The 12,531-nt window shown below is 36.8% G+C and overlaps 1 protein-coding gene across 1 annotated transcript in view; it reads left to right on the top strand.

The window, feature by feature from the left end:
• ARHGAP42 (Rho GTPase activating protein 42) overlaps nt 1-12,531 on the top strand; it is a 292,266-nt gene that overhangs the window by 251,752 nt on the left and 27,983 nt on the right. The window contains exons 13-16 of the mRNA XM_036860862.1: nt 9,405-9,467; nt 10,409-10,483; nt 11,121-11,205; nt 11,810-11,868. Of these exons, the coding sequence (XP_036716757.1) occupies nt 9,405-9,467; nt 10,409-10,483; nt 11,121-11,205; nt 11,810-11,868 (282 nt within the window). The remainder of the gene's footprint in view (nt 1-9,404; nt 9,468-10,408; nt 10,484-11,120; nt 11,206-11,809; nt 11,869-12,531) is intronic.

Here is a 12,531-nt window from a genome sequence, read left to right as displayed (position 1 = left end):
CCTTCCCTGAGATGTGTGCTCAGCACATATTTGCTCTTATTCTTACTCAGTGCCACTAGGCTTTTATTGCCCAGGGGGAGATTTTGATCATGAAAAGAATCTTTAAATTACCTTTGCTCTATTAATAGGTAGTACTTGAAGTTATAAATCTTAAACCTATTTTTGAGTTTTATTTTTATTATTTTGTCTTAAGCCATAATGTTTCTTTAATCCTATTTTTAATCAACATACAGCTCTTATTTATAAATGTACTAATTTTAAAAGTAAGTCATTTTCACTTCTTTATTTTTCCATAAATTTGATAAAATTCTCCCACTTATACATTTAATCAGTCAAGCTTCTACAGACATGTCAAATTATAAATACAAAACTAGTAAATTTCATTCTCTCAAACTCAACACCCTAATGGGACAAATTTGTGATTCTGGCAAAATATAATCTTCCTAAACACTAGGCATCTTTTGTAGTCTAGTAAATTTGCTTATAAATGTAGAAAATAACATCTTTTTAAGTATTCTAAACATTCTAAGAAGTTACATGTGAAATTGCATAGTCATTTCAAAAGGTCTTGCTACATTGGTATAAAGCCAAGTTATCCAAAATAACACTTGTTTTGGGTTGTTTTTACACATTCTTGGAGATTCATATTTGCTTACCTGAACAGAATCAGTACTCTGTTTTAAAAGTCAAGACTATGGCATATGCCGCCAATAAAAGAAACTCTGACTAGTAGAGGCACAGGATTGATTGCACCTTCTACAACTAAGCTCCTCCTTGCTGTGGGGTGGACTTTTTGGTGTTGCCAATTTGCGTGAAGGAGGCTTTCTAAACATTTTCAATCCAACATGCAATGAAGTGCCTTTCCAAGTCCTCAGAATTTAATCTTTTTGCATATAATTTTGAACAATCTACTATATCAAGGCCTAAAGTTTGTTAATGGACTTTTGAATCTCTTCCTCAGGCTGTAATTTTACCCCTTTCTCTTTTATCATGTGTCTTATCAGCCACTATTTTTCCAGTGATTTGATGACTCCTAGGACATATCTTTATGCTAAACAGTATTCCAGATTCAAGCACTTGATCCTATTAAGAGTAGCATCATGTTTTCTTCCTAGTAATAGGTCCAGAATTTTATTTGTTTCAGCTCAAAATTATATGCCAGTGATTGTGAAGTTCTCAAACCTCTTTCTCTGATCTTGAGTAAATCATGCGAGTTCATCATGTTATGAGTTCAGCAGCTTGTGTCTTCTTTATGTTTGCCCCTTCCACCATTTTTCTATACATCATTTTGTTTTCTGACATCTATGTCCCTTTTTGACCCTTGACTCTCCTCCGAGGTGGCGTTATGTCAATTTTAGTCTGTAACTTCTCTCGCAGTTGGTATTTGAAACCAATACTAGCCTTGATTCATTTGCCATCTTGAGAAGTGCTTCTTTATAGCCTTGGTAATTCAGATGGATTCCACTTATCTTAAATTATTCCTGTTATCCTTTGGAAACTCAGTTTTGCTGGGCATGTGTGTTTTTGAACTGCGGAAGATAACAATCAAGCTTAGGATGGTAAAATATAAAACTCAGATAAAAAACTGTTTTGAATGTCAGCAATTGGTAGTAGTCATGTGTCTGTGCTTTCACTGAAAACCCTAAAAGCAACAGACAGTCGAAGAACTATCTAGTGTTCTAAAATAGGGCCATACTGTGAATATACAGAGAATATATGCTGTTCAATGGAGAGTGAAACTATGCTGTGACTGTAATGAGACTCTTTACAAGCCTAACCTGAAAAAGTCTCCCTACTTTGTGGTTACTCTTAATTTACCATTTTCAGAATCTAGATGCTGTAAATGAGACTAGCATAATTTAGTAGAGAAGGAAGATTTGACTCGTCTTTATGAAAAAAGCATCAAGTTAAAAAGCTAGAGCATTGGTCAGTTACAGGATATTAAATCCACAGATACTTTTCTGGTTGTAAAATATACCACAGTATCCTTTTCTTGAAATTATAAGAGTTTGGGAATGGATTTATTTTGAGAGTACTTACTACACAGATTATCACTCAATTAAGATTAGAACTAAAAAAAAAAAAAAAGAAAAGAAAGATTAGAACTAAACTGTTCCTCAAGCCGTGCCATTGAAAATATAATTCCGCCATTTGAGCTCATTTTTCAAAGAAGCAAATTATCTGTCTTGAGACACCTTTTCTGTCATGAGACTTTCATCATGGGACCAGTTGTTAACAGGGACAGAGGCAGTTGCCTTTTTTCCTAGGCTTGCTTTCTCTGGCATTGTCTCTTGGTGCCCTGAGCCTTGTCCCCACTCACACATACATTTGATTTGGTGGCTTTTCAGCTGGTCCCTCTACCCTAGGTCTGGAGAAATTGGGAATTGCGAAAGGAAAGGTTTCTAGTTCTCATTCTCTCATGCAATTCAGTTCAACGATACTCCATTTTGGAACTACTTTATTCCAATCATTGTGAATAAGAAAAAGGAAGTTCTTTCAAATGATGTTTCTGCTATTAAAAGTCACTACTCAGCTGTGTAGTGGTAAAGTCTCCTAACATTCAGTTCTCATGTACAAAATCAAAGGGATTGGACTAGAAGATAATTTTATAATTTCCCAACAACTCCAGATTTCTACCACTCTGTGTTTCAGTGGCTTTTCCCATGTGTGCCCAGGGAATGTATTCTCTCCAGCAACAAACAGAAAAAGTGAACTCATTCTTATCCTTGGCAAGCGCCATCTGTCACAAATGTTTTGGCACTTCCTACTGCTATTTAGATAGTTCAGTTCTTCTCCCCAAGGCCACTGAGCAAATACAGTTCTGTTTCCATGACTGAGACCCAGGAAGAGGGTCAGAGCTCAAGTCTTCTTCATGGGCAGAGCAGAAAGAGAAAATAGTTTGGGCCGGGGCTGTGGAGAGTTAACTGCTACCTTTAGGGAAAAGAGAAAATGTCCTGTGGGAACCACAAACGGCATTAAATGCGCTCATCTTCTTTTCCTGTTTCTTTCAAGCCATGTATAGTATGATATTAGTTGTCTGTGATAGGGGCCTTTTAATCTGAAATGGCAGACTAGAAATGTGAACTGGAAATTAAAGACAAGTGCTGCTTTGTTTTGTCAACCCTGAGAATGTATTGTAAGGCCAAGTAGATTACATCTGTAAGGACATGCTGGGTTTTTAATTACTAGGAAATTGAAGGTACAAGGACTTTTGCTTTGTTAGCTGCATGGAAAACAATTCTTTCTTTTTTTTCTCCTCATGGCTTTTTGAATTCTGTTGAGATTAATAGCTTTTGTGCTGCTAAACTGCCTTATGGAAACTTTACTTGAGTTTCAATAAAAATTTTAGCCCTGAATAGTTGCCAGAGGGAAATAGTAATGTTTCTACTTAACTTTTGATTGACTAAATTAAGTTCTTTACATTAGCCAATCTTCCTCTTTACCCCCAAAGGCCAGGTATCATTAATATTGTAGGATTTCAATTCCTGGGAATTTGTGGTAGTTGTATTCTGCATACCCCTCTGGTCCTCTCTATGGAGAGATACTGGGCTGGGGTAAGAGCCCTGGAGAGGAGTTGACAAAAGCAACTCCTGTTAGCTGATAAGCTCTAACCCTTGTAGAAGCCAGAGAGGGTACTTGAGCAAGCCAGCTACAAACCAATAACTAGCCAGCTATAGATCAGTAAGCACGTGTTGGCTGCCTGCTCTGGGCCAGGCACTGAGCCCTGATTCAGTAGTTCGTACTTCAGACAGATGGATATGCTCCCCTCTCTACCGCTACAGCAGGAGTACTTGCCCTCCACTAAAGAAAGAATCAGGATAAATTATCAGCTTTTCATGGTGTGATTTTATTTAGTAAGAACCCCTTCCACTGACTTCTCATTTGAACATTAAGGAGTTCCCAGTTTTTCTTTTTTAAGCTACAGAGACCTATTTTTGCTGAATTTTCATTAGCACTAGCATACTAAGTGTAGTAACCCCTTCATGACTTTGGAAGGTGGAAAGGTTTCCTTTACCAAATGTGTTTGTCTCTGACTTCCCTCAGAAGCACCACTCCTTGTGACTTCCTCCTCCATCACTCACTGGGAGACAGAGGGTGTTAAAGCCTGTTTAAGCCATATCGCCTTCTTCTCCTCAGACCTCAGCAGAAACTGCTGAGTGCTTGCATGAAGGCACCGTTGATCAGTAGTTTGTAAGGCAGCCACGAACGGGTGCTGCCTTTTTATATGAATTGACAAATCAGTAGCCAGAAACTCGGATAAATACCAGATAAGCGAGGAAAAGCGAAGTGTGTGGGATTGGCTTTATTCCATTTAGTCCTTTTTGCCATAGCAATCTGTTTAAGTTATACATGATTAAATCAGAACTGGCCAGGGTATGCTGTGGTCTCAGAGACTTAACCACAATAAACGTTCATCTCTTGAGTATGCGATATGTCCAGTCAGGTCAGCTGTGATTTTCTTATACATAATTTTTACTCTAAAACCCAAGCTCATGTAGTACCTTCTCTCTGTAACAGTGATGATCTTGTACCAGAGGGGGGGAAAAAAATGGCAGGCTTGCACAATACATACCAGCTCTTCCTAGCTGATGGATAATGACATTTGTGACTTCCATTCATATTTTGTTGGCTAGTGCATATCATATGACCAAGTCTGTCTTAGAGGGAGCTAAGAAACATAATCTTCCTGCAGGAAGGAGCAGCAAATGTGAATGAAGTAATCCCAGGCTACTACAGTTCCGTTCCAATGAGAGGATGTGTTTGTTCATTGTGATTATTGACGTTTAATGAGAGTATAGGGACATATATCTGAATATCCAACTTGTTGTCTCTTCAGTGGTCAGCTAGATTCACAGGGCCTGAGTGGTTTATGCCTGATCTCCATTTTTTCAAAGAAATAGATCATTGTGGGCTTCCCTGGTGGTGCAGGGATTAAGAATCCCCCTGCCAATGCAGGGGACACGGGTTCGATCCCTGGTCCGGGAAGATCCCACATGCCACGGAGCAACTAAGCCCGTGCGCCACAACTACTGAGCCTGCGCTCTAGAGCCCGCGAGCCACAACTGCTGAGGCCTGAATGCCACAACAACTGAAGCCCGCACGCCTAGAGCCCGTGCTCCGCAACAAGAGAAGACACCACAATGAGAAGTCCGCGCACCACAACGAAGCTTACACCCTGCTCACCACAACTAGAGAAAGCCCACGTGCAGCAACAAAGACCCAACGCAGCCAAAAATAAATAAATAAATAAATAAATTTATATTAAAAGAAAAAAATAGATAATTGCCCTGGCCCCAAATATTTTAAAAATAAGTAATATAGTATGCCTCTGAAAAATAACACTTCTGGCAGATAGTACCTCAAGCCCCCGTGACTTCAGCCAGGCCCGAAGAATACATGTGATCGACATGTGTAGATTTTATATTCTCCTCTAGCCAATAATGATGATGACAATGATAACAGCCAACACTTCTGCAGCACTTACTATATTCCAAGTACTATTCTAGGAGCTTTGCAAATGTTAACGTATTTCATCTGTGAATAGCCCTGTGAAGACAATACTACTATTATCCTTACTGTATAGAAGAGGAATCTGAGGATGAGAGAGATTAAAACTGTGTCCAGTAATACAGCTGCTAAATGGGAGAGTAAATACTGTCTCTTTCATCTGGTTAGTACTAGTGGCTGACCCTTTTTTTTTTTTTAAGATTGTTTGAAAGCCTAAATTTTTTTTTTTTTAAAGGAACTCCTTTATTTATTTATTTATTTATTTATTTTTGGCTGTGTTGGGTCTTCGTTTCTGTGCGAGGGCTTTCTCTAGTTGCGGCAAGTGGGGGCCACTCTTCATCGCGGTGCGCGGGCCTCTCACTATCGCAGCCTCTCTTGTTGCGGAGCACAGGCTCCAGACGCGCAGGCTCAGTAGTTTGTGGCTCACAGACCCAGTTGCTCCGCGGCATGTGGGATCTTCCCAGACCAGGGCTCGAACCCGTGTCCCCTGCATTGGCAGGCAGACTCTCAACCACTGCGCCACCAGGGAAGCCCCCCCTTCTTTTTTTTTTTTTTTTTTTTTTTTTTACCGTTTCTTCTTCTGTTTCTCAGTGATATGTGAATAGGAGCACATGGGGAAGGAAACTAGCATCTGATTAGGTTTGTTCCATTGTTTTCCACTCTTCAGTGCTTCATGTGGATTTTGTCTTCATCTTACTACAGCCCTTTAACATAGGTATTGTTATTTCCCTCATTTTATAGATGAAAGAACTAGAGTTCATAAAAGTCAGTAGGCACACTTCTATCCACACAGCAGTAAATAGTAGAGCTGAGATCCATCCCAGGTTTGCCTGGCTCTAAGCAAAGCTGGGTGCTACCTCTGCACCATGGAACCTCTCTATACTCTTTCAGGCAATAGAAAAGGATGTTCAAAGGAAACAAAACAAAAATGCATGGTTATTTTTGCCAACACAGTGTATTTTTTCACATTTCTGAATTGATCGATAATGTTTTATTTACTCACGTGAAGAGAGCTAAAACACAAGGTCCATGGGACACATCAGGACAGTGGCACGCATGGAATGACCTGGCAGTCAGACTGAATGTTTGTAAGATTTTCTTCTTCATAATTAGCCTGTGATACTGGTTTACTAGGATAGAATGGGGTATTGCCACCAAATATCCCAGTATACCTTCAAGATATAGCCTGGTTATTACTTATTTTTCTCAAAATGGATATTTAAAGAAAATCTGTTTCTATATATAACAATTATTTTCGTTCATTTAGCCAAGGACAGGTTTTATTGAAATTTTTAAAAAATGGATTTCTCTTTCTTTTAATACATTTTATTGAAAAGTTGAAAAATGTGACCTCAAGAACCAAATGTTATAAATGTCAGGAACTTGCAGTTTTAATTGATACAAAATGCTAGTGTATCATTTTTACCAGGGTTACATTTTTTGGCTCAGTTTCTGTTATTAAAAATCAAAATTAATAATTGATTCCTTACTTCTCTATTCTACCTGTTTTTTTCCTATGTTCAATAAATATTTTAAATTATCTGAATGTATTCATACTATAATGCTGTGCTTGGCATTTTGGGTTATTGGAAGTAAGCAATCCCCTATTGGTGCCCAAAGAAGCTCGCCTCTCATGTAGGTAGTCAGCTCTAGAAAGATGCTTGATTAATGGCCATTCATTCTTGTATGTTGAGTTCACCCAAAGCATTCACTGAGTTCTGTTCCCTTGACATCTAGGGCATGGGGACACACAAATAAGCCAGTTCCTATTGGTAGCAATACATATTTTAGTTTTGGCATTTTTACATGTTTAAATCTATTTTTTATTTCTAAAAACTAATTTAGAAGATATATAAAATAGTTACAAAATCCAATGAATAAAAATGACAATTTCCACCTTCTGTCCTTTTCTTTCTTACTTGCAATTTGCATGATCTTTGTAGAGCTTTTTCCTAGGAAAATAGAAACATTCATACCCTCAAATTTTATGTTTTAAGAAATTGGGTTGTATTGTCCTATAGATTACTTTTTTTTGCCTAACAACGTATAATACATATTCTACCAAGTCAGTACCTCTAGATTTTTTTAATTTTTAAAAAATTTTTATGCAATTTTTAAAGGTTACTTTCCATTTACAAAATTATTACAAAATTTTGGCTATATTCTCCATTTTGTACAATACACCCTTGAGCCTATCTTACATCCAATAGTTTGTACCTCCCACTCCTCCCCCACTGGTAGCAACTAGTTTGTTCTCTATATCTGTATCTGCTTTTTTTGTTATATTTACTAGTTTGTTGTATTTTTTAGATTCCACAGATAACCACTGGTAGCCACTAGTTTGTTCTCTATATCTGTGAGTCTGCTTCTTTTTTGTTATATTCACTAGTTTGTTGTATTTTTTAGATTCCACATATAAGTGATATCATACAGTCTTTGTTTTCCTCCGTCTGACTTGTTTCACTTAGCATAATACCCAATTGCTGCTATTATTTTTTATGTCTGAGTAGTATTCCATTGTGTGTATATATACCACATCTTCTTTATCCATTCATCTGCTGATGGACACTTAGGTTGTTTCCATATCTTGGCAATTGTAAATAATGCTGCAGTGAACATTGGGGTACATGTATCTTTTTGAATTAATATTTTGGGTTTTTTTTGGCTATATACCCAGGAGTGGAATTGGTGAGTCATATGCTAGTTCTATTTTTAGTTTTTTGAGAAACCTCCATACTGTTCTCCACAGTGGCTGCACTAGTTTACATTCCTACCAATGGTATACAAGGATTCTCTTTTCTTTACATCCTTGGCAACAGTTGTTACTTGTGTTTTTGTTTTTTTGTTTTTTTGATGGCCATTCTGACAGGTATGGGGTGATATCGCATTGTAGTACTTCTAGTTTTTTGATTTCTCATTTCTAATCTCAGATTTCTCAAACTTTTCAGTCAATTACGTTTCAGTGATTTTCATTGTCTAGGATTTCTTCAAAGTTTTTTTGTCTTTCCTGGCACCTATTTTTTTTAGCATAATTTTTTGATATATATTTTTTTGTCTGTGAATCTGTGTAGTTACATGGATGTATTTAATCCACCATCATTAAATGGAAACCAGTTTTAATTTTCTATTGGTTTGAATTGTCTTCATATATTATGATTTGGGAATATTAAGAAATACAATATGTACACCACATCTGATGAAAAATTTTATTATAGTATCAAAAAATTTTTAAATTTTTCCTCTGAGTGTTATTTGGTATTTTTAAATCCTTTCTCTTTAAACAAGTAATCTAACTTGATCTGGCCCCCAAACCTTAAGAAAATTTGAAAAATCTAAAGAAAATCTGTCAAAAAACAATGAAAATAAATTGCTGTTTCATAATGGAAGATCTTTGGGGGATTTTTAACGGACTTACTAAGCATATTTTGAATTATTTGAATATGATTCAAAATGCAATAGAATAGAACATTGAGCTTGAATTCAGGAGAGCTGAGTTAAAATGTGGCTCTAGACCTTAGAACAAAGAAAAGCAGTTTTCAGCAACTTGGTGAACCATCTTAAGATTGCAAAGCTTTCTCTCTACCTCATAATGTTGTTTTGAGAATCTCTTGGGAAAAAATATGTGAATAGCTATGGAATATAATTATTAATTATATCTAATAATATAATTATTATTAGATCTGTGTTTCTAATGAAGCAAGTTGATATAAAAACGTTGGTGAATGTGAACCTCCCTCCTTCACTTCTACCCCCAAATAAAAATTCATATGCTAACCAAAATATTTGATAAATTCAGTAACAACCCCTGTGCCATCAAACCATGAAACTACAGAGCCAACTGAAGCAGGAATGCAAGTGCAACATAAACACTTAATATGATTTTCTTTTACTTTCAGTGTACTTAAATGAAGCAGGGTTCAACTTTGTGAGAAAATGCATTCAAGCTGTGGAAACGAGAGGTCAGTGTTGCCTGATGGGTACACTGTTACTATTGTGTGGTCCCTTCTTACGTAGAAACTGCTCAGAATGAGGATGGACTTAGTTATTAACAGGAGATTTATTTTAAGTAATATATGAATTATAAGTTATACAAACACATAAGTAACTATACTTTGAACTTCAGTTTACCAAAATCATACTACAGACATACTTGTTTTTTAATGAATTTTCATAATATAGCCTCACTTTACTTCTTAATGATGGACTCTGTGTGGTTTTTTTTTTTTTTTTCAAGCTTTAGGACGGTAAGATTCCTAAGGAGCTTGAATTCAGCTCTCCTCTTTCCCTACATTATATCTCAGAGTGATTTTAGTCATTGTCAACAATTTCAGCACCTTTCCTCATTCTAGTTATGACCTCGGTCCTGAAGTCCTCTCCAGTTGCCTTTTAGTTCCAGGAAAACTTGTCTAAAGCAAAACCTCCTATTGGGCTTTGGAATTCTTTAAACTTAGATTCAAATTTTGGTGCTGCCACTTAGAAGTTCTGAGGAGTTAAGTAGGTTCCCTAAAATCTCTGAATCTGTTTCCTCACCTTTAAAGTGAAGCTATCAATTCCATCAAACTGTTCAACATGCAGGACTCTGTGACTGAGGAAACAGAGTATGAGAAATACTGATCATCCCTTTCCATCTTGGATGCTTTTTTATAGTCAAGTAGTGGTGAATAAGCAGGTGTACTCTGCTATTTTGAAGCTCTTCATAGACTTTCAAATCACTGTTCAATGTCTGCTCTAAGAAATACATGTCTGATGGGTGTTTCCAGGGTAGGTTTGCTAAAGTTAGACTGTAAAATTGGATACGTAGCTTTCAGATTTTGTGTAGGCATATATCTGAGTTTTTAACATTCTGTACTTCGGAAGCTGTGTCTTAAGCCATTTTCTTGTGATTTTTCCTTCTCATTAGGCATCACCATTTTAGGTCTTTACCGAATAGGAGGAGTGAACTCCAAAGTTCAGAAACTCATGAATACCACATTTTGTAAGTTTTGGATGAAGCCAGTTACTTACTTAATTTTTGCATTCTTATAGAAAATTCAAACCATAGTTTTCTTTGAGATCTAGATTATTGGTTGTCTTTGAGTATTTTCGAGTCATATTTAAAATTAATATTTGTATTCAGCTTTTAATGTCCATTGTAATAGATGAACAATCAGAATTTGAGAAGGGGCCCTTTTTATAATATTGGACTTTTCCTCAAGTATCCTTTGATTAGCTAGAGGTACAATAAGATTTATGGATGCTGGGATTCAGATTGCCTGACTTGGAATCTTAACTGGGCCAGTTAAAAGCTTTGTGACCTTGGGTAATTTGCTTAAACTCTCTGTGCCTTCACCTCCTTATTTATAAGCCTAATACATAGTAAGTGTGCTGTGATGTTAGCAATTAGCAAACATCTGATTTGAAAAACTATATTCCATAAGAAATCTTTGAGGTTCAGTGTCAGAGTGAGCTTTGCACCAACTCATGCAAACAACAATCCTAAAGTTAACTTCATTGGCATTCTAAGAAATACATGCCTCTCTCTGTGACCTACTTATGTTAGTATCCATTTTCTTAATGGTGTGAGTGATGTTTTGAATTGCACAGTTTAAACATCTTATTTTAATTCTTTTCAGCTCCCAAATCCCCTCCTGATATGGACATTGATATTGAACTGTGGGATAATAAGACAATAACAAGTGGGCTGAAAAACTACCTCAGGTAAGGGGGGCTTAACTCTTGCCGCTGTGCTGTGGTTTCTCCGTCACCCTCTTGGGCAGTCACCACGGATCCCAGGGAGCCCCTGTTTCTTCGTTCCTTAGCACAGTTCCTTCATTTAAGGTGGAATAGCACAGGGTGGTAATGGTTATGTTTAGTGTTCTGGAACTTATATGTGCTTGTTCAAACAATACACTTAAAAGGCTGCAATAATTGATGAATACTAAATAATAATTTCTGTTTCATGTTAGATTTGAATTCGGGTTTTCATGTATTTTTTTAAGACTCCACAAGTTGAATTTGAAAAAAAAAATTTTTAACTATTGCCCCCATATCTGAGAGGGATTTTGCGCCTATGGTCCAATAGTTCCCACAAAGTTAAAAAAAAAAAAAAAAATTGTCTCCCAGCCTCCCATTTTAATACAGTGGTGGCAAGAAGTGCTCAGGGGCATTGGTATCTTTGAGGTCTGAGTTTTAGAACTACCTGTAGACTCCCTGCTAGGACTTTATCATACACCTAATTACCCAATTCTTAAAGAAGCACTGAAAGGTCAGGGGAAATCAGAAGATACTGCCATTCTAAAGTTTGCTTCATTCTCTATTGTAGGTGCCTTGCAGAACCACTGATGACTTACAAATTACACAAAGATTTTATTGTTGCTGTTAGTAAGTACATTTCCACTGGATGCATTATAAATGATGTGGTTTTATGCTGTATTGGAGGTGTAAGTTTAAACCTGCTAGTTAACATTTTCCTGTCTATTGCTTAAGAAACTGTCATTCTCATAGTTACGTGGTTATATAATAGTTTACAATATGGTTATAAGAAATCACAGAGTGAACTAAAATACTTTGTTACTTAATAAGACCTTATTGGGGTGGCGAGTATGATGTGCTTAGAAAGAGCTGTGAGGAATTATTCGAATTACATTTTACTTGATTGGTGAATGTCAGTTTCTTACAAGAGCAATTTCATGGTTAAATAAACAAGACCACAAATCTGTACAGTCAGTTATGCCAGTGCTTCCACTATACACATACTCACATGCTGTGTTCCTAAATCTGGAGAAAGAGTCAGATATTTTTGGCAGGCAGCAAGCACCTTTTCTCTCTTTTTATATTTCTTGATGATGATCAGATATTTATTGTTTCTTTAGATCTGTGACTGCCATAATGTGATATGAATAGATAGGCTTAATTCAAAATTGGGGGGGGGGAGGGGAAGGGGCCAGTGACAATCATGTAACCTGAGAAGTTAGAAGTGTGTACTTGTAAAACATTGGGCTCAAAGTGCCAGGTCGCCATCTGAGCCCATCACGACAAATTGTA

This window comes from Balaenoptera musculus, chromosome 8, assembly GCF_009873245.2.
Source record: "Balaenoptera musculus isolate JJ_BM4_2016_0621 chromosome 8, mBalMus1.pri.v3, whole genome shotgun sequence".
Classification (NCBI taxonomy): Eukaryota; Metazoa; Chordata; class Mammalia; order Artiodactyla; family Balaenopteridae; genus Balaenoptera; species Balaenoptera musculus.
This window is presented reverse-complemented; position numbering and strand designations above follow the sequence as displayed.